General features: G+C 50.6%; 2 protein-coding genes across 5 annotated transcripts; one reads left to right on the forward strand and one right to left on the reverse strand.

Annotated features, from left to right (window-relative positions):
* Window positions 1–479: 479 nt before the first annotated feature.
* On the forward strand, window positions 480–8,817 carry fastk (Fas-activated serine/threonine kinase). Of its 2 annotated transcripts, XM_084480637.1 has the most exons (12): window positions 480–625; window positions 1,004–1,096; window positions 2,430–3,453; window positions 3,927–4,230; window positions 4,473–4,660; window positions 5,197–5,345; window positions 5,547–5,763; window positions 6,120–6,279; window positions 6,448–6,539; window positions 6,982–7,648; window positions 7,735–7,849; window positions 8,008–8,817. In XM_084480637.1, the coding sequence occupies exons 3-12, from the start codon at window positions 2,472–2,474 to the stop codon at window positions 8,092–8,094; spliced, it is 2,961 nt and encodes a 986-aa protein (XP_084336763.1). In that variant the 5' UTR covers window positions 480–625; window positions 1,004–1,096; window positions 2,430–2,471; the 3' UTR covers window positions 8,095–8,817. The 2 variants fall into 2 exon arrangements, with proteins under 2 accessions (XP_084336763.1, XP_084336764.1); XM_084480638.1 differs by lacking the exon at window positions 1,004–1,096.
* A 175-nt stretch (window positions 8,818–8,992) lies between these two features.
* On the reverse strand, window positions 8,993–20,378 carry ubtfl (upstream binding transcription factor, like). 3 transcript variants are annotated; one of them, XM_084481200.1, is made up of 20 exons: window positions 20,239–20,378; window positions 18,873–18,967; window positions 18,594–18,769; window positions 18,106–18,189; window positions 17,448–17,603; window positions 17,191–17,255; window positions 16,936–17,056; window positions 16,632–16,742; window positions 16,274–16,401; window positions 14,466–14,607; window positions 13,573–13,614; window positions 12,945–13,058; window positions 12,701–12,859; window positions 12,050–12,160; window positions 11,648–11,733; window positions 11,308–11,497; window positions 10,814–10,861; window positions 10,570–10,683; window positions 9,881–9,988; window positions 8,993–9,584 (listed from the first exon to the last, which is right to left on the reverse strand). In XM_084481200.1, exons 2-20 carry the CDS (start codon window positions 18,928–18,930, stop codon window positions 9,507–9,509), a joined length of 2,091 nt encoding a protein of 696 aa, XP_084337326.1. In that variant the 5' UTR covers window positions 18,931–18,967; window positions 20,239–20,378; the 3' UTR covers window positions 8,993–9,506. The 3 variants fall into 3 exon arrangements, with proteins under 3 accessions (XP_084337326.1, XP_084337325.1, XP_084337324.1); XM_084481199.1 differs by having other exon boundaries at window positions 9,881–9,985; window positions 12,032–12,160; XM_084481198.1 differs by having other exon boundaries at window positions 12,032–12,160.
* Between the last annotated feature and the right edge of the window lie 1,035 nt (window positions 20,379–21,413).

Genomic DNA, 21,413 nt, shown 5'->3' on the forward strand with positions numbered 1-21,413 from the left:
TGTTATCGAATGGAGACGTGAGCTGCGCGATGACGTTTGCAATGTGACGTAAACCAATTGTACCCAACAATAGGGGTGAATTACCTTCTTACCTTGTTATACATCTTATATGCCACTTTTGTGAGACAATTGTGAAGAGTGGGAATCAAGTAGAGTAGAAAAAAGCAAACATATTACTCTTAATACATTTGCGGAAACCTTATTGTCAATATATATATATTTTTTATTATCATCATTATGATATTTATTTTACACAGACCACTGCATTCACTCATGTACACAGTGCTTCCCATTTAAAACAATGTGTGTATTTTATATAAAAATGTATGGTTTTAGAGCGCCTTCTGGTGGTGGAAGTATTCAGATATGTCACATTTGTCAACTGTGCCAGTTCGTCCATTGGCCAGCAGGGGGCGACATGCGGCGGTGTGGAATTACAAGTGACAGCAGCCGAAGAAGTTCACTGTTGCACTCCGGGAAGGAAAAGATGGCGTTCGCCGGGGCTGCTCGCCAGAAGTGAAGCTGCTGTCATCGGGGCTATTCTGTCCGTTCATACCTCATATAGCAAGCAACCAGACTATCGTACTTCAACATTTTACGAGTGCGGATGTTTGCAAACTATGAGGTAATCTGTTCAAAATACACACACTGTCATTACTCTACCGACACCCAGCGACCTATGTCCGACCGCTGGAAGTCCATTAGCCACTCCAACCCAAAGTCAGTTCGTGTATTTTTAGCCCGTGTAACCAGTAATAAAACCAAACTCGTTTTGCCACACAATTGATCATGACTACACGGCTGTGGACACAGGTTGGAGGGTGGACCAGGAAACGTACTAATGCGAAAAGCTGCTCATGGCTGCATGACCAAGCAGCCAACGTAGAAAAAAAAGTTTAAAAAAAAAGGCCATCAATGGAATTGTGTCTGTGGGTGCCACTTGCAAAGAAACTCGAGTTCACACTTGGACCGACTAACAATCTGATGAAACTTGACGTTTCAGAGCGAATGGCCCAGGGCTAGCAGGGAGCTAGCGGTAGCTGCACTCAGGCTTCGTTTCTCTAGTTGAACACCTCAGATTGCCTTAGAGAAAAATGTAAGTATGTTCATTACATGCGCACTATGCATCGCTTTACTCTTTACCTTTGCACATATGGCTTTAACTGAAATGTCAAGCTCGCCTTCTTGACTTGTGTGTTTAAGTCCCCTAGCTCACTGCTAACGTTCACTTGCAGTAGCCAACGCCTAGATTGTCAGCGTGAATCATTTCACATACATCCGATTTTAAATTGACCCTGTATGTGACCCTGCTATGGTTGGGGTCTAGGGGATCCGTCCGATGGAAACGATGGAGTGTTTCATTGCAGTGCATGACGTCAGCTTTAGTCCAGCAAGAATTAAGACCTGCGCCCTTGGCTCTATTACGAATAATGAGTTGTATGAACGATAATAATGTGTAGTAAGCCAAATTGTTAGTTATTACTTTGCACAGCCCGTTGATGTTTGCGTTTTGAATGGACTTTGTTTAACATTGATTGCAGATCTATACATGCATACGTGTTGAAACATGTTGCTAGATTGTGAATGCATACCGGTTGGTTTGGAGGAATATGCTTAGGAAGGGTACATGAGAAGCTACAACCCTGAATGCATAGACAAGTAGGCACTCGTTTACTATAAGTGTATTTCGTTAAATGTTCATTTTTGGTGGCCATGATGCTGTTGCCATGGTGGGTGTTGGACCCTTCTTTCCATCTCCAGATTCAGTAAACGGGAGGATACTTTAATATACTTTGTTGGCAACTGATCTTAACAGCATTATCAGATCCTTAACCAGTAACACGGCTGATTAGGATTCATGGTAGAGATTAAACTCTAGATCAACTCTAATCCTATAACTCAAATGATTTGACATACAAATGCAGAACAACCTATAATACAATGTAACACTAGAGCCAATACAGGATATATTTGCATAATAAGTGTTTGAATCTTCTGGTGAAATGTGGACTGCTTTCAAAGAATGGATTACTTCTGCCAGGTTACCGCCTGTTTCTATTGTACTCGACTTGTTGTCCTGCTGCGTGGCTATTGTTTTGTGTCTCTCACCCTCTCACTCTATCACAATGCCTCTCGCCACCTGTAATACCTCCTGACTGTCAGGATGTAATGTCTCTCAACCATTTATCCCCTCTTCTCTTGACTGTTTGTCTGTCTCAATGTCTTATTACCATATTACCACCTCCTCCTGTTAGTCTAAATGTCTGTCAATGTTTCTCTTTGAATTCAATGCAACAGGTCATTTAGCATGGGCCAAAGTATAAAAAAGTAAATTAGGCTTCAAATATGTAAATGATCAAACCACAACAGAATAACCCTCTCTCTCTCTGTCTCTGTTTCTGTCTCTGTCTCTGTTTGTCCGCGTGCAGGTGTAGTGAGTGCTGCTGCCCGTCTGGGCCAGCTTCTGGACTATGCTGCGTCTCCTCTCTGGCTGGAAGCTCCTGAGCTCCGGCAGCCTCCACCTCCCCTTCTCCCCCTCCTCCCTCCGCACCCTCCCCCGTGTCCCCCGCCTCGGGCCCCTCCCCCTGGCCGCCATGTACACCACACGGCTCTACAGCTCAGCCGGCGCCGGTGGGGGTGGTGGGCCAGCCGGGGGTAAGCCGGCCCGCAGGACTCAGCTCTCAGCGGGTGGAGGAGGAGCTATGACCATGATGGAGAACCACCACCACCACCACCATCACCACCCCTCGGCCCAGAGCCCCGCCTACCCCCTCTACCAGGGCCGCGCAGAGCCTCACCGCGGGCCCCACTTCCACGGCCATCACCCACCCCACCACTACCACCCCCACCCTCACCACGCCCCGCCCCCTGCACACCTGGCCCCGCCCACACACCTGGCTCCTCCACTAGTCCCACCCCCACACCTCCACCACTTCCAGCAGCAGCATGCCCATCTGCACCACCACCACTACAGCCACGGCAACGGCGGGCCCGCCCTGGGTGGCGGTGGTCTGGCCTCGGGGCGCAAGAAGACGTGGAACTTCATCCAGGAGAAGATGAGCTACGACACGTTCTTCACCCTCAAGCGGCTTATCGAGCGCTCGCGCCGGCCTGACGAGGTGCTGCGCTGGGTCACCCAGAACCCGGGCAAGATCTCCCACAACCACTACCCCATTGCCCTGCACAAGATCAGCCAGCTGCTGCAGGGCGGCGGCGCACTAGCGGCAGGGACGGGAACCTCCACCGCCACCGCAACTGCCGCCGCCTCCGAAGGAGGGGCTCCGGCAGGGGCGGCGTCTTGCCCGCCCGGAGGGGGAGGAGCAGAGGAGAGCGAGGGGCGGGACATCCTGGAGAAGCAGGACTTCCAGACGCTCTGCGATGACATCATCGGTGACTGCGCCAAGTTCGACAACTTCAGCGTGGTCAACTGTCTGTACGCCGTGGCGGCCCTCGGTGAGTCCTCCTTCCCTCCCTCACTTCACTGGGATTTAAAATCACACGACATAGGGACGAGAGATATACAAGTCTGTTACTCTTATCTCAACACTTACTCAACAAGTCTTAACTCAAGGAAGGACAGTGCAGGGTTTAGTGTATTTGACTTCAAAACCCCAATGAGCACAAATTGCACAGCCTACTTGAAGGCGATTGCTGTTTTGGAAGCAGATCACAAGATCTGGCCTGAGATGTATTGCAGTTCCCATCGCTGACCAGATCTCTCTAGATCTGGCCTGAGATGTATTACGGTTCCCATTTCATATGCAAGGATAAGTAAAGTTAAGATGTCCCTTATCAATCCCTGTACCTTCTCTACTGGAATGCACTGGTCTGTATTTGTCTGTCTCAGGCATGTACTGGTCTCTCTGGTACCATACTGGTCTATGTCGGTGTGTACGTTATACGCTGTGTGGTGGTGCACTCCCCAGGCCTGCCCAGCGACTGCAGGGTGGTGGAGGTGCTGGAGGCCGAGTGCCAGGCCCGGCTGGGCCAGTTCAACCAGAAGGACGTGTCCATGGTGTTCAGCTCCAGCATGAAGCTCCACCTGGGCTGCCAACACCCGCTGACGGAGGCCTGCCTGGCGGCGCTGGAGAAGAACCTGGAGCGGGAGCGCCACCCCCAGACCCTCTTCCTGCTGCTATCCTACTACCGGCTGAAGCTACGCACGCTGCAGCCACCAGAGGGCGCCAACGGCCCCGCCGCCTCCAGCCCAGAGCTGCTGCTGGCCAACAGGTGAGAAGAGGAGTACGCTGGGCACGCTGGTGATGTGGTCTGGAACTCTGTTTCAGCGCCTTGTGTGCGTGTGTGTCACATGTAGTACTCTGTTACTGTGTGTCGTGTGTGTGTCAGTATGTAGTACTCTGCTACTGTATGTGTTCAACACACAACACACGTGTGTGTGTGTGTGTGTGTGTGTGTGTGTGTCAGTACATAGTCCACCGGTTCATTGGTTCACGACCTCCCTCCCCTCGCAGGAAGATCCTGCGTCTGGTGAAGCACACGCTGGCGAGCGTGAGCGGCGTGAGGGAGCAGGAGATGGCGCTGCTGGACGAGATGCTGGCGGCGTGCGTCCGCGAGGCGAGCAACAAGAGTCTGGAGCTCATCTTCAGCTCCCACCTCTTCTACCAGAACCGGCAGGAGAGGTTCATCTCCAGCCTGGCCGGTACGGAGAGAGAACACACACACGCACGCGCACACGCACACACGCACACACCATAGCTAGGAAGTGGTGCAGAAGGCGAGTAGGGTTGAATCATAGCATTGTCATAGGGTTTGCTTAATCCCAGGCATCTCAAACTCTTTCCTGCCGTGTCCGTCCCTGTAAGGTGGGTACCGTTGACCCACAAAGAAGAGTTTGCTGTAAAGGGAGGCATTACTGACACATCATTTCTCATTACCAAAGCACAAAAGTGAGATCAAAACGAGATTCTTCAAACATAGACATGGTGAAATATGTATGAGGCAACAATGTTAATCAAATCGTTGTGTAAAGCCATCCTTTCAACTGCTTTGACCTACTTAACGGGTGACCCGCGGTTTGAAACCCACCGACCTGGCCGGTTCAGAACGAGGAACACTTGAGAACGTACCGCCGACGCGATGAGGCGTACAGGAGCGAGCCTCGGTTAAGGTGCAGAGACATGGAACCGGGTGCGAGCGTTCTGAGGTGACGCTGTGGTCTGCTGCCCTTCCCTGCAGCGGAGCTTCCTAAGAAGGTGGACAGCATCACGCCCTACACCATGGCCCTCATCGCCAAGTACGTGGCCCGCCACCGCCTGCGGGAGACCCAGCTGCTGGACACCATTGCCGACTTCCTGGTCAAGAAGGCGGAGTACCTGGACAGCAAGGTAACAGCTCTGTTCCCTCTCTGATTGGCTGTCGATTCCTCTCTCTGATCGGCTGTTGAACCCCCTCTCTGATTGGCTGTTGAACCCCCTCTGATTGGCTGGGGATTCCTCTCTCTGATCGGCTGTTGAACCCCCTCTCTGATTGGCTGTTGATTCCTCTCTCTGATGGGCTGTGGATTCCCCTCTCCGATTGGTCCCCAGGTGATCCAGAAGCTGGTGTTCCCCTTCAGCAGAATGAGCTACCGGCCGGCCAACGAGCAGCAGCTCTTCTCCAAGCTGGAGGTGGTGCTGGAGTTGAAGGCGCTGAGCTCGCCACTGGCCACCGTCAACATCCTCATGTCCCTGTTCCAGCTGGGCCACTTCCCCTCCCTGGTGCTGCACCGCGTCTTCTCCCCCACCTTCATCAGCAACGTCACCAGTCAGTACACCACCACACTGGATGCACCACCACACACACACAGATACACACAACACAGACCAACACAGAAGATACACACACAAACAGTACACATACCAGTCAACACATACATACACCGATCCCAAAGTGTTGAGGTCTCCCTGAGCCAGACACCTTACCTGCTCCCGACCTGCTGCCTTGCATGGCTGAAAACCCCGTCGGTGTATGACTGGGTGAATGAATCGGTGTCAGAATGCGAGTATGAATGTGCGTATGAATGGGTGAACGTGAGGCACTCGCAGTAAAGCGCTCTGAGTGGTCACAGGGTTAGAGAAGCCCCTTATATAACTGCGGCCATTAACACCGCCCCCCTGCAGACAGCCCGTACGCGCTGATCGTGCGGCGCTACCTGTCCCTGCTGGACGCCACGGTGCAGCTGGAGTACCGGGATTACACGGGCCCCCGCCTGCAGGACACCCACAAGGTGCTCATGTTTGACCACGCCCTCACCGCCGACGAGGTCAACCGCAAGTACAGGTGAGCCGGGGTCATGAGGTCACAGGTACACTAGGGGAGGTCCGACACACAGGTACGATAAGGGGGCGTTAAATGCAATAATGTTGTGTCTGCTCTCTGATTGGCTGTTTTGTCTGCTCTCTGATTGGCTGTTGTGCGTGGGTTCTGATTGGTTGCTGCGGGTGCCAGTTATAAGGGTCTGGTGGCTGAAGCTCTGAGGCAGCTGGTGGGAGAACAGAGCTACAAGCAGGACGAGGTGCTGGCTCCAGGATACTACACAGGTAGGCTACCAATACTGCTGGTAGTACTACTAACAGTACTGTGGATACTACAGATAGTACTGGGAATACTACGGATAGTACTGGGAATACTAGCGTTTGTACTATGAATACTAGCGTTAGTACTATGAATACCACCGTTAATACTCAGGTTGTTAATAGTGGTGATTGTTCATGCCAGTTTAATTGTAAAGCTCTTTGGATACATTTATATTTCAATGTTGCCTACATTTGTGTGCAAAGGTGCATATTTGTTCTGTATTTCATATATTTTACTTTATTCAATTGTATATTCTCCAATATTTTTCAATATCTTCAGCATTGAATAACGTCCTTGTAGTGTTACATAACGTGTTTCTGAACAGATCTGAACCTCTGTCACAGAGACGTTCTCGGCCCCCCCCCCCTTCAGTTCACTCATGTGCGGTGATGTCACTTCCTGCAGACTTCCTGCTCTTGATGGACGCGTCGGGGCGGATCCTCCCCGTCCGGCCCGGCGCCGGCGTGGCCCCGCCCGCCTGCATCGCCGTGGCCACGCCCAAGCCCGACGGTGCGGTTTCCATGACGACGCTCACCTCGGACTTCCAGAAGTTCTCCCCGTTCAGCCCGCTGAAAGGGGAGGGGCCGGACCCGGAGGGGGCCGTCCCGGAGCCCTTCCTCCCGCTGCACCTGCGCGGCTCCCCGGGGCCCAACGGCGCCGGGGGCCTGGCGGAGTACGGCTCCTACTACGCCGCGGGGCCCGACTACTACTCCGGCCTGGCCAAGGACGCCTCCCTGGAGAGCCAGGACAGCTCCACGCTGAGCAGCCCCCCCTCCGACTGCCTGGCCCCCCCGCCGCCGCCGCCGCCGGGGGCCGGGGGGCCCGACTCCCTCTTCCAGTTCTCCATTGGTCAGATCCTGGAGGAGGAGGAGTCAGGGGGCAGTCATGGCGGGGTGGCGGCTCCTCCCCCCGGGCAAGAGGCGGACTGTGAGCTGCAGGGGTTCTATGAGGGCGTGGCCTATTCTGAGAGCTCCGCCACCGACGGGCCGGCGACAGCCCCCCTCTCCGGGGGGCACCCGGCGGAGAGGAGCGATGCGGACGTCACCGCCGGTGACCTACGGGCCATCCGCAGGTGAGAGGGAACGTGTCCGTGTCACCCACGTGGGTCTCATGGTGCTTTTTGTGGACCGTTTCCCACAATGCATCTGGTGTGTGCAGGGTGGTGATGTCTGTGAACGACAAGTGGCACTACTGTCACAACTCAGTGGTGCTGGTGGGCTCCCGGGCCATGAGGGACAGGCACCTGCAGCTCCTGGGCTACATCATCCTACAGGTAACACACACACACAAACTTGGTAGCCAGTACACAAGGCACTGAAACATCACAGAATGTGGTTCTAGAAGCAGCAGATCATTCTAGAACCGTGTTAACCGATTGCAGCAAAGAAGGTCCCAGTGACAAGATCCGTCCCTCTGTCTCCCTCTCTGCAGCTGCCCTACCAGGAGCTGGAGAAGCTCAACGGCATTGAAGAGGTGAAGCAGTACCTCCACAAGAAGCTGCTCTCGGTGCCCTTATGACAGCAGACCGGCCGGGGGGGGGGGGGGGGGTATAGGTGAGGGTGCTGCTGGTGGTAGTTTGAACTTGAGGTTAAAGGAGGTTTATAGAATCATACTCTTAAATCAGAAGAGTATATCATTTTTCTAGATAGTTGACAACTATCTTGTGTTCACCCGAGTAGAAATGTTATTTTTGGGGGGGGAGACAGAGACAGTGGTTCCGAGATGGATTAGCACTGCGGCGGCGGTTAGCGTAGCACAAACCGTTCTCGTCTGTTCGAGTTTTTAAAGTGAGAGGTGAACCATTTTCACAGTCCTGTGACATTAAAAAACAAACATGTATTTGGTATTCTAGGGACAGAAAACAAAACTGTGGGTTGCTTGGGGAAAAAAAAACATGAGGAATTTTCACATGGGGAAAACCAAATAGGTTTTTTGACTAATCATGCTCGCTAACTAGCACTGCGCTGATGCATGTCCGGGGTTGGGGGGGGGGGGTAATGGTAATCTTTGGATGGGGAAGAGGGTTTCCAATGGGACACTAATCTGTCAATGTGGGGGGTTTATATGCAGAGTTTAACTGTGGCTCATTTATGTGTGTGTGTGGAGATGAATCTTGTAAATCATGCAGTGACCCTTGCGGTCCACTGTTGTTGGGGATGGATGATGTTACTATGGTAACGACACTGTCTCACCAGGGGGGGGAAATCTATTTATTTGTGGTACCGGGCCAGGGTGGGTGGGGGGGGGGGGGCGGGTGGTGGCCCAGATGTGGGAAAGCTTGTTTATATTCTATATATAAATCTATCGACCTCAAATGTCTATATAAAATATAAAAATCTAACCCTGGTGTCTTGTCATTCCTTGAGGCGTGATGTTGCTTTTAAATGTTTGGATTAAAAAAACCTCCGAGACCGGATGAGAAAAAAGTGCATTTTAATTAACGTTTTGTCCAAAATCGTTGAGTGGGAACTGAAGAACTTCCTCCCAACCCTGGACAACCAGTCAGCAACCGGGACCTCAAAAGTCCCCTTCCTGTTCAACTGTACAAATCCCAGTCTTAAAAAAAAAAAAAAAAAACTAAATCAAAAAGCTTAAACGCGCTTGTTAAAGTTTATATTCATGATAAAAAATAGTGACACATCAAGGTTAAAGGCCATTTTTTTTTCTTAAAATGTAAACCAAACAAACGGTAACGCCCAACAAACACTTGGGGAAACACATGTAACAACCCCCACGAGAGGCGCCGAGCGTCCGTCAGAAACGTGTACGTTTGCGTAACGTAGGTCCTTCGCTCGCCCTTGTCCGCTATGGGCGGGGCCAGGATGACGGCAGTCTGGTGTCGACGCTGCCCATTGGTCCGCCGGAAAAACCAAAACAAAAAATGGCTTGTGAGGAGGCGTGGCCTGCACAACTTCTCCTGTCCTGTGCTGCTAGTCCGTGTCCGAGTCGCTGCTCTCCTCTGAGGAGCTGCTGTCCCCCGACTGGTCCTCATCATCGTCGTCATCGTTCTGCGGGCGGGAGGAAGACGGGGAGAGGTTACTAGACCTGGTAGGTTTAGCACCGGTGACCGGCCGTCGGCTTGGCCTACTCTGCCCCGGTTTGATCTGGCTACAGTGGTTCTAGTCTGACTGAGAGCTTCACGGTCAATTCCCAGAACACACAGCGGTGGACATATGGGAGAGCTTCAGGTTATCACGAGACACACACGCTCACTACTGCGGGTGTCACTGAACGGCTGTGGAGCACAACCATTACAAAATGGGGCCCCTTTAAACCGGTGGCGACGGGAGGAGGAGGAACCCACCTCGTCGTCGTCGTCGCTGTCGCTGCTCCCTGACGACTCGTCGTCGTCGTCCTCCGAGTCCGAGGAGTCACTCTTCTCGTCGTCCTCATCCGACTCAGACGTGTCCTGCTGGAGAACACATAGAAGAACACACACACCTGTAGGAGAGCCTTCTGTTTAATCAGCTCACCACACACACACACACCTGTAGGAGAGCCTTCTGTTTAATCAGCTCACCACACACACACACACACCTGTAGGAGAGCCTTCTGTTTAATCAGCTCAACACACACACCTGTAGGAGAGCCTTCTGTTTAATCAGCTCAACACACACACCTGTAGGAGACCCTTCTGTTTAATCAGCTCAACACACACCTGTAGGAGACCCTTCTGTTTAATCAGCTCACCACACACACACACACGCACACACGTAGGAGACCCTTCTGTTTCATCAGCGCAACACACACACACACACCTGTAGGAGAGCCTTCTGTTTAATCAGCTCAACAATGAGCAGATTGGCTTTTAATAAACACACACACACACACACCTGTAGGAGACCCTTCTGTTATGACACCTTACTAGACAGACACACATGGCTGGTGAGTGAGGTGTGCATGTTGAACATTAGTATTTTGAGTGTGTGTGGGTTCCTGTCACTCTGAAAGTCTTTGGGAAAAAGTGTGTGTGCGTGTGTGTAGGTGTTTTACCTTGGCCCGGTACGCCATGGAGCGTTTACCCACGGCGACCCCCGGGGCCGGACCCCTGGCCGTGACCCGTACCTTGGCCCCGGGCCCCTGGACCCTGGTGCTGCTTCTCCGCTTCTGTAACACACACACACACACACACAGTGAGTGAGACATGTATGGCCGACGTCAGAGGCTGCGTGGTCAACGCCACCCGGTGTCAGAGAGGACGGTTGGCTGGAGGAGGACGGGCGCGTGTCCTACTCACCGTGGACGAGAACTCTTTGTAGAGTGCCCGCTCCTGGGGGGAGAGAGACTGGTGGAGAGAGAGAGAGAGAGAGAGGCAGGAGAGTCAGTTAACACACAATAACAGGCTTTGGAAGTGATAAAGTCGTGCAGGACGAAGCATTGATCCATGGTTCAAATCCTTTTCTTTAAATGCTCAAATATGAAGAACAACAATACAGAATAAAGGAAGCTTACGTTTAGGTTCATAGGTTGTTTTGGTTAAGTCAGAGAATATGCCCTGATTGGTTAGAAATGAGTTGCCTGAACTCTAAATGGTCTCAGACAGGCGCAGCCAAACCAATCAGATATTCTCACATTCTCTGCCGGCTACAGCACTTCTAACAAATTACACTTGAATAAAGGCTCTTAAATCTTACATTCAACACCGTTATTATTATTATTATTTTTTATTGTTTGGTGTGTTTAAGGTGTGCGTGTACGTGAGCGTCTTCGTGTGCGTGTATGTGGGCATACCTTGACCCAGGAGTCCAGCTCGGCCTTGTACTCCACCTGCTGCTCCTCCACCATCTTCTTGTACTTGTCCTTGTGGGCCAGGCTGAGCTTGTGCCAGCGCTTCCCGATCTCCACCATGCGCTCCTTCAGGCTGAGCCGGTTCAGCTCCCCGTTGGTCAGCAGCTCCTGGCTGAACATCTGGTAGCCGCTCCTGCAGAGCCACCGCGTTATACACACACACACACACACACACACACAGATATGAGATACATATACACAGCCCACAAGTTGTATATATAAACAGTGCAAGTTTCTCACACACACACACACACACACACTTTATCAGAGGCGTCCCACTTACACGGGAGGCTTCTTGGGCTCCCCCTCAAACTTGGGCTTCCTGTTGGTTTGTCCCCCAGCAGGCGTCCTGTTCTCCAGCAGCTCCCTCTGCAGGAAGGGAGGACTCATTACAGCCGAGACCACTTTATACACACACAGCTCAACTAGAACCCCAGCACCCATCAGCATCACAATGTGGACGGATTACACTGGGGGTTCCACACCTAGGTAAATGTATTACTACATTTTAAGAACTATTTAAAGAGAGGTCCAGGGTGACTTTGAAAGTCCCACCGAAATGACGAGTGCTACAACGGCGCAGAGAGAGGGGAGGATTTGGACAGGTGGGGGGGGGGGGGGGGAGAGTCGGGTGGAGGAGGGAGGAGAGGGGAGGGGGGTCACTGACCACAGCTTGATACTGAACCTCGTATCTCTTCTGGTCCTCGGCAGCCTTCTTGATCCAGGGGATCTTCTCCTTCTTCTCCATGGACCTCCAGGCCCCCTCCATGGCGCTCTGGGCCTTCTTCCGGTCGCTCTGCAGCAGGACACACAGCACCACTGTTCTACTATTGTGTTGAAGCTTGAGTGGTGAACGTAGGGTCACTATAGTGTCACAGTACTAGCAGTGGGGGAGCAGGAGGCGGTGGAGGAGGAGGAGGAGGAGATAGTGGTGGAGGTGGGAGGAAGAACTGAAAAGGTGGAGGAGCTGAGTAATCTGCTGGAATAGGAGGAGGATATGATGGAGGAAAAGGAGGAGGTGATAATGTTGGTGGAGAAGGAGGTACTAGGTGCTAGTCTAGTGGGGGAGCTGAGAAGTCTGGTGGAGGAGGTGATTGTGGTGGAGGTGGCAGAAGGAAGAGAAAAAGGTGGAGGAGCTTATAAGGAGGAGGTGATAGTAGTGATGGTGGAGGAGGTGAGGGTGGTAGAGGAGGCGGTGGAGGGGGCGAAAGAGGGGGGAGGGGGAGGAGGAGGAGGTGGAGGTGCTGATAGAGGGAGGAGGAGCTGATGTAGCTGTGGGAAGAGGGGGGGGGGGGGAGAGCTGATGGAGCTGCAGGAAGAGGAGGAGGGGGCTCACCCGGTACTTGGCCAGGTAGTCTCCGATCACGCTCTGCTGCCACAGGTCCTCGGCGGTGCGTGGTGTCTCCGGGAGCTTGGTCCTCTTCCGGGCCTCCCGGCGCTCCTTGGCCGTGGCCCCCTGGACCCAGTTCTCTGGCTCGGGCTCCCGGCTGCGCTCCTGGAACCGTCAGAACCATCAGGGCTGGCCCTCACTAGACGCTCTATAAAGGGGTCAATCTGAGCCGAAGCGGGAGGAGGCATACCTTGGCAGTGAGGGCTTTGGTTCGGTGGGGGCTGCCGGCCACGCCCATACCCAATTTGGACCCGCCCAGTTTCTCCTCTGTCAGGATGCGGTCCCGCTCTCCTTCTGGAAGACTCTGGAGAGGCAACACACACACACACACACACACACACACACACACACACACACACACACACACACACACACACACACACACACACACACACACACACACACACACACACACACACACACACACACACACACACACGTCAGCCATCGCTGTGCTAGCTATTAAATGAACCATTGTAGTGATAGTGTGTGTGACTCAGAGATGAAGACATTTAGTTATGGGTTTGAACGATACTATCTGCAGGCTACCTGAAGACCAACATGAGCAGGATTATCAATCACTATCTGCTCATTAATGAAGTGTATCTTTCCAATTGAATGTAAATCACTTGTGATACAATGGTGATCAAATTAAATCACTAGATGTCGCTAGACAGAGCCAACTTGTCAGGCTTCTTCCTGATCGACTCCAGTGGGTTATTTTCCTACTCTACACTACACTATGTAGAAAGAGTTGCTCTCTTAGTTGAACCAGGAAGCCAAGGTCCGATAGTGTGTGGCCAGAGGCTAGCACTCACCTCTAGAAACCGCTGCAGGTCCACGTCGTACTGCTTCTTTCTCTGGGGGGAGGGAGAGGGAGAGGGGGACGGGACATCAGAAACCAGAGATAGCAGCAGGATGGTCTGGTGGTGAGGGGGTTTGACTCCCAGTGAAAGGTTCTGGGTTTAAAGGCCCAATGTTCCCAGTCTACCCGATCCTTAACGACATGCATCATTCTCAAATACCTTCACATAAAAAGTACAGATGTCTTCAACAAATGAACTGAATATTTTACAGTAATGACAAAACTTGCGTAATTATAATAATATAATAAACAATAATGGAGAGAGAGGGTCTCCTTGTTTTGCGCCTCTAGATATATTGAAAAAACCTCATTGGTCAACACTGATGCCTTTGGTTCTGCATATATGAGCTGAATCCACTTAATGAATCCCTGTCCAAACCCAAAGGTCTCCAGAACATGAATCAGAAACCTCCACTCCACCCTATCAAAGGCCTTCTCTGCGTCTAAAGAGAAGGCCGCAATAGGTTCATAAGACTCTCTGTTTTGCCACATAAGGTGGAGTAGGCGTCTCAAATTGTCAGAAGAAGACCTGCCCTTCACAAATCTAATTATAATAATAAATAACAATAACTATAACTCGTATATGTCACCTTTCAAAAGCCAATATAAAACAACTTAATTAAACAGAAAAATACTAAATACGGATAGATGTACCATTAGGATAAAGCATCAGACGGTATAAGGTATTTCGTAAAAATAAAAAACATTGTTTAAAGCCATTGGGCAAAAATGAGTCTTACGGAGGTGGCCGTCAGTGGCTGGTTGTTTTTGGGGCGGGTTGGCCGTCAGTGGCTGGTTGTTTTTGGGGCGGGTTGGTTGGTAGTTAGTTAGTTAGTGTTCCCTGACCTGTTCGCAGCGTTTCTGGAACATGTCCTTCTCCTTCTGGGTCATCATCTTCCACTGCTTGCTGCACAGCACCATGCGCTCCGTGCTCGGGACGTCCTTCATGTTCACCATCAGCTCAGCGCAGTAAAGGGAGTAGCCGTTCCTGATGGACCCACATAGAACCGTCTCAACTACAGAACACATCCAGAACCTTCAACTACAGAACACATCCAGAACCGTCTCAACTACAGAACACATCCAGGACAGAACCACATCTAGGACAGAACCTTCAACTACAGAACACAACCAGGTCAGAACCTTCAACTACAGAACACATCCAGGACAGAACCTTAAACTACAGAACACATCCAGAATCTTCTCAACTACAGAACACATCCAGGACAGAACCTTAAACTACAGAACACATCCAGAATCTTCTCAACTACAGAACACATCCAGGACAGAACCTTAAACTACAGAACACATCCAGAACCTTAAACTACAGAACACATCCAGAACCGTCTCAACTACAGAACACATCCAGAACCTTAAACTACAGAACACATCCAGAACCGTCTCAACTACAGAACACATCCAGAGCCTTCAACTACAGAACACATCCAGGACAGAACCTTCAACTACAGACCACATCCAGGACAGAACCTTCTCACCTACAGAACACATCCAGAACCTTCTCACCTACAGAACACATCCAGGACAGAACCTTCTCACCTACAGAACTCATCCAGAACCTTCTCACCTACAGAACACATCCAGAACCTTCTCACCTACAGAACACATCCAGGACCATCTCACCTACAGAACACATCCAGGACAGAACATTCTCAACTACAGAACACATCCAGGACAGAACCTTCTCAACTACAGAACACATACAGTAAGTCAAGGCTCCAGACGAAGGATCAGACAGAGCTCTAGCAGTGTCTGAAATGTAGGCCCATAATCTACTGTTACAACCCTTAGAAAAAGGTGCTATAGGCAAGATTTAAGAGCTATAATTTGAGTGTAATTTTGTAAGACCATAGCCATCTGTCAGCTGTTAGTGAGTGAAATGCACTGTGATGATATCCGTTTCTAGTTGACTGCGCCTGCCTCTGTGTGAGACAATCATTTAGACGTTAGACCGCTCCTGGCTCATTTCTTACGCATCAGGGCATCTCTTCCCTGATTTGTTTGCGTAATCTATAATTCCTGTCCATCAGGCGCCTGAATGCAACACGTATAAATAGAGGAGAAACGTACGAGGCAGGGAGCAGAGAAGGGGGGAATTTTTTTTTCAACATCTTGCTGTTTCTACTTTAATAAAATGCTAAATTAAAACAACAACAAAAACGGACGGCCACAGGTCAGAGCATGTAATGAGCCGTGAGACAAGGCTCTGGCTTCAAAACACAACTGGGGCATCGAACTAGTGACCCTGTCCGGTTGCTAGAACCTCCTGGCCTGCTGGGGCAGAAGGCCGAGTAGAGTGTGGGTGGAAGGTCACAGTGGAGGTCGTACCCAGGGGAAAGCAATAAAGCTGGGGCAGGAGGACTGGTAGAGTGGGGGGTCACACAGTGGAGGTCGTACCCAGGGGAAAGCAATAAAGCTGGGGCAGGAGGACTGGTAGAGTGGGGGGTCACACAGTGGAGGTCGTACCCAGGGGAAAGCAATAAAGCTGGGGCAGGAGGACTAGTAGAGTGGGGGGGGGGGGCACAGTGGAGGTCATACCCAGGGGAAAGCAATAAAGCTGGGACTGGAGGACTAGTAGAGTGGGGGGTCACAGTGGAGGTCTTACCCAGGGGAAAGCATTAAAGGTGGGGACTTACGGTGGAGGTTTGGTGGGCCGGCCGTCAAACTTGTCTTTGAGCTGCCTCTCTGCCTTGGTGAGGACGGACTTGACGTGTTCCTCCGAGGTCAGGTCTGGGTGGGCCTCATGGTACACTCTCATACTGTCCTGGAACACAAACACAGTTAGACCATCCCACTTTCTCCCTCTCAATCAGTCCGTCTCACTGTCTCTCTCTCTTTCAGACCATATGTTTTTGGTTTAATTTAATTTCAAATTCTCCCTCACTCACACGCATTCTCTCTTGCCCATACTCTCTCTCTCCATGTGATGCTCTCTTGCCCATGCTCTCTCTTCATGGGATTCCCTCTCTCTCTCTGCGTGTCATGCTCTCTCACCCCATAGTCCTTCTGTAGCTCCAGAGCCTTGCTGATCCACTTGAGTCTCTTCTTGTCCAGCAGTTGAGACCACTGTCTCCTCAGGGCCTCCTTCAGCTCCTTCTGACTCACCTGGAACACACACATTATATATCACACACACACACACACACACACACACACACACACACACACACACACACACACACACACACACACACACACACACACACACACACACACACACACACACACACACACACACACACAATGCAGCTGTGGTACACACATGTGTGTGTGTGTGTGTGTGTGGGAGTGTGTGTACCTCCGGGTGGAGCTTCATGTAGGTCTTCTTCTCGTGGTTGTACCACAGCTGCTGGGGGGTCTTAGGTTTCTCCGGGAGGTCTGACTTCTTCTTCTCCTCTATTAGCTCGGGGTGGTCCTCCCTACACACATGCACCCCATTTAACATAGGATGGCCCCCTCCCCGATTGGACTGGCCCTAATCAGGCAGCCATCGTGTTACTCATCAAACAGTCAATCAGGTGAGAGTATTAGCCTTCGTGTGAACCAGACTTACTTGAAGCGCGCCATGTTCTTCTCAAACGACTCCTTCTCTCTCTGGAACTCTGTGATGTACTTTTGCTGTAGAAAGGATAACTACGGAGTTTAGTTTATCCTTCAGATGAGCAGACAGACAGACAAACAGACATACACACAGGATATACCATGCAACAAGGCAGACAGAAAGGACAGACCATACAAACAGACAAACATACAGACAGGCAGACAGACAGACAGGACAGTGCATGGAGCCAGAAAGACAGACAGACAGACCTTCTTCTTTTCGGGCAGCTCCTTGTACTTCTTGGACAGGATCTTGGTGAGGTCCAGGTTGCTCATCTCTGGGTGGATCTTGGCGTACTTGGCTCGTTTCTCCATGAAGAAGCGGAAGTATGGTGTCAAGGGCTTCTTGGGGAATTCTGGGTGGGTCTGGGAGGAAGTCAACACAGAATAATAATCACAAATGCAGGAAGTATCTGGGTGTCACAGAGCAACAGCTCAAAGATCAGACTGAAGGACAGCGAGGCCGTCCCCATCGGCGAAGTGTAGCACCTCTATCTCCGAGTCAGAATTATCTCTCCCCACTAAATGGTTGTGTCTGAATTGATGGAATTAGGTCATCTTCTGTGGTTTCCTTTTCGGACTTAAGTGTCTGTGCTGCTTGGAACATTTGGTTTTCCACATTCAACCACCATGTGTTCAAGCTCATCATGAGAGCTGGTCCCATGTGTCCAAGAAGCCGCTGCACTTCTTCCCAAACGGAGTGGTGCTACGCTTCGTAACCTCGGAGCCAATAATGAGTCAAGCTCCAGGCAGCGATCTGATCTAAAGCGCCCAGATTTGTGTTGCCTCTGCGTGGGCCTAACCGTGGACAGTCAGCCCCCCCAGCGCCATGAGGGGTCACGTCTTGAGGTGAGGAGGTCAGTCTGACCTTTAGCTTCTTGCCCTTGTAGGGGTTCTTCACAAACTCCATGGCATCCACCAGGAGCTCCGTCATGGTACGGTACTTCCGCACCTGCACACAGAAACACCACCTTCATCATCGTCCTCCATCACCATGATTTGAGTCATATCCAACCGAGTATGACGAGTGTGACACGGTGTGTGAACTACTAGTGCTAGATTATACATACAGCAAGTGTGTCAGGAGAAATACACAATACATTCTTCACACTTTTAGATACAAACGCTTCTTTGGACATCGTCTAAGCGGGCGAGATGTAGCAGCACACTTATATCATAACAAGCCAACTGTAGATGGAGCATTTTAAACAAGAAGTTTAAGAAATACCAAAAGTACCCTTGATTTATTACGACAATAGCATGTGGAAGAAGACATAAGACAGAATAAAGGAGGAGGAGAAAGAAAAGGATGAGTGGAAGAGTATGTGTCTTTGTGTGTGTTAGAAGACCTCATACCTCTGTGGAGACCTTGTGCCACTTCTGTTTGCACATGTCGCTGGTGTAGCTCCCAAAGCACACCTTCTCCCAGTCAAAGTGGGACTCCGTGGTCTTGTACTTCATGGAGTCTGCGTCAGGGAGGATACCCCTGATCCTCTCCAATAGGGCCACACAGTCCTCCTTGCTCCACCCATCTGATACACAAACACAGTTGGCTATAAACAAAACACACCCTCATACTGAAATCCTCCCACACTACTGAAACGCTTTGAAATTGGACCAATATTGTGCGGATACCTTCTTGGTTTTTGAGCCGTGAGTTGTGCGAAGCGGTGGAAACTCCGCTGCCGTTCATGCTGACGACCGGTTACAGCACCCGCCGTCCGCTGTCACTATGGGAGCACAAACGAACCGTTATCGTAATTTGCGATACGGAGAGTCCATCTGTTGCGTTTCCTCCTGGCCGCGTTCCAAAACATGCCATGAGACTTTCATTCAAAAGCTGTAATTGATCCGAGGTATTCACGGCATGTACAGAGATAATAGACTAGAGTAACGCTTTTTTTTTTTTTTTTTTTTTTTACAAAATTGTCTTTTGTAAAAACTGTCTATACTAACAGCTTTGTTTTAAATTAGAAATGGTCAGTCCCGAGGCTTACACGAGTATTTCAGGGATTCGTTCTTGTTATTGTTAAAAAATACTGGTTTTAATGCAGCCGTCAAAAAAATGCATCAAGAATCGTTATCAGCTGTCACGACAAACAAGCGACAAGAAGTGTTCTCATACAAAGCGGCTCTAGTGTTTCGGAACCGCTTAAATGCATTCCAGTGAGGCTGAGCTACCCGCTCAGAGCCGCCGGTGTCTCCGCCCGCCTAGGCAGCGGAGGGAAGTGCAGCTGCGTAGCCGGCCAAGGCAACGTTTCCCTGGTGTGCACAGTCATCGCTGCCCGAAGGTCAAACGAAGGGCTGTTTGTTTACATTTAACGTCCCCTTTCTGTTGTAAATGTAAACTTTAATGCAAATTCAAGTTGAGATGGAATAGTATATTCCAAGAAAGACTCGGTTGACCAGCCAGCTGGTTAAAAGTTGGAGCCGTTTTAATAGGGAACAGACAGACATGCAGTGGCCGGGTTCGACGCCACAGACATCTGCCGAGCAGCCCAGCATTAGCTGCCCCAGTAATGGCGCCCGTACTCCGGCAGTAGTCCCGACGCAGCTTCCGTTGGCAAGCTACTCAAGGGCTTCAGCAAGACCCAGCCACTTCTCGAAAACACGCGAAAAATACGACGTTGCATTGAACGAGACACCATAAAACACACCTATCCACACGACCACTTAAACAGTAGCCAGCCGTCATGCTCTATTTGACACGTGCGAATGACCAATAATCGCATTATATCAAAACTGATTAAACGCGTAAAATTATTGATGCTTTGCTCAAAGCTGCTCAAATATATATGCACAGGGAATAAAGTAGATAGTGGCCAAAATGACAATGTAAAAAATCATTGATTAATTCAACTAGTAAGCCAGCTGGCGCCTTGGCTAACTTGCTGTCGCCCCAAAGCCCTCACTGCAAAGCCGCCATGAATTTTGTGAACACTCGGGGACGGACAACTAGAAAACCGTCTATATCGGTTTAAAATCACGCCTCAGTACTCACCCTTCGCTTCAAATATGAACCAGAAGTATTTCTGCAAACCTATGGAATTGTTTTTATTATTTAGGGGTTTTAGTGGGGATATTTGTCAGTCGTAAACCCCGGGGAGCCAGCTCGAAACGGATCCGACAAAAGGAGCGTCTAGTTCGGTATGAAACTCCGCCCAACGCCGCAGGGGGAGGAACTCAGAGGGAAAACATGCGAGTGAGAGCACAGAGGCGGAGGTTGAAACGAGAGACAGCGGGACAAGACCAACCAAACCCGGCTAAAAAAAAAGCCCATTGGGGTTTAAGGGGTTTCCAACTATTTACTTGAATAACACTATCGTTTTTAAATAGTTACGCTACATAAGTTCCATGAATGTCTATTATAACCTTTGTCGATTCCAGATGCGGAACAGGCGAGGGAACATCCACACCGGGCGACAGAAGCAGCCGCGGGATGGGCTGTCAGCGGGCACGAGAAATCAGGTGATGCGGCGTTCGACACTCCGTTGCATCCGTGGGCTCCTGCTGTCCCTATCCGGGTCCACTGGAGAATTTTCAACGAATCATTAAGCATGTCGGCTTCAACGAGAGGTTTCCCCGTCACGGATTTCATCTTGAGAGGCGATATTCTCGCGTGGGAGTGGGATGAGATGTTTATCAAGGTGGTACGAGTGACAGCTACACGCTGCTCAGAGAGGGTGGAGGCTGAACTGCCGCTGATGTTCCCGGGGAATCCGAGCCAAGGGAACCGGGGGAGGGCCATCATTCCGCACACACCTTCTTCCACACCACGACCAACCCACCACGCGTGGACAAGCCTTCCACACAATCAATCAATAAAACCTTGACATATTTCATTCGTCTGTAGATGCTCCACAGACAAATGGGACAGATTAACCTAAAAAAAGTACATTTCTTCATTGATCAGCCGATCGGCTCGCTGAATAGACCAAACCGACTTCTTCCTGTGCCTGGTTCCTTGTCTCGCTCCATCTGTCACACACACACACACACACACACACACACACACACACACACACACACACACACACACACACACACACACATTGGATATAGGCTGCACCCATTGTGGTTGTATTTGTATGGATTAATTGCGAAAGAAAGCAAAATGTTTACATTTTCGAGACCCCGTTTTTAGTATTTATTTTATTATCGAAAAGCTTCCCACAC

The sequence above is a fragment of the Micromesistius poutassou genome (genome assembly GCF_964030765.1).
Source record: "Micromesistius poutassou genome assembly, chromosome: 16".
NCBI lineage: Eukaryota > Metazoa > Chordata > Actinopteri > Gadiformes > Gadidae > Micromesistius > Micromesistius poutassou.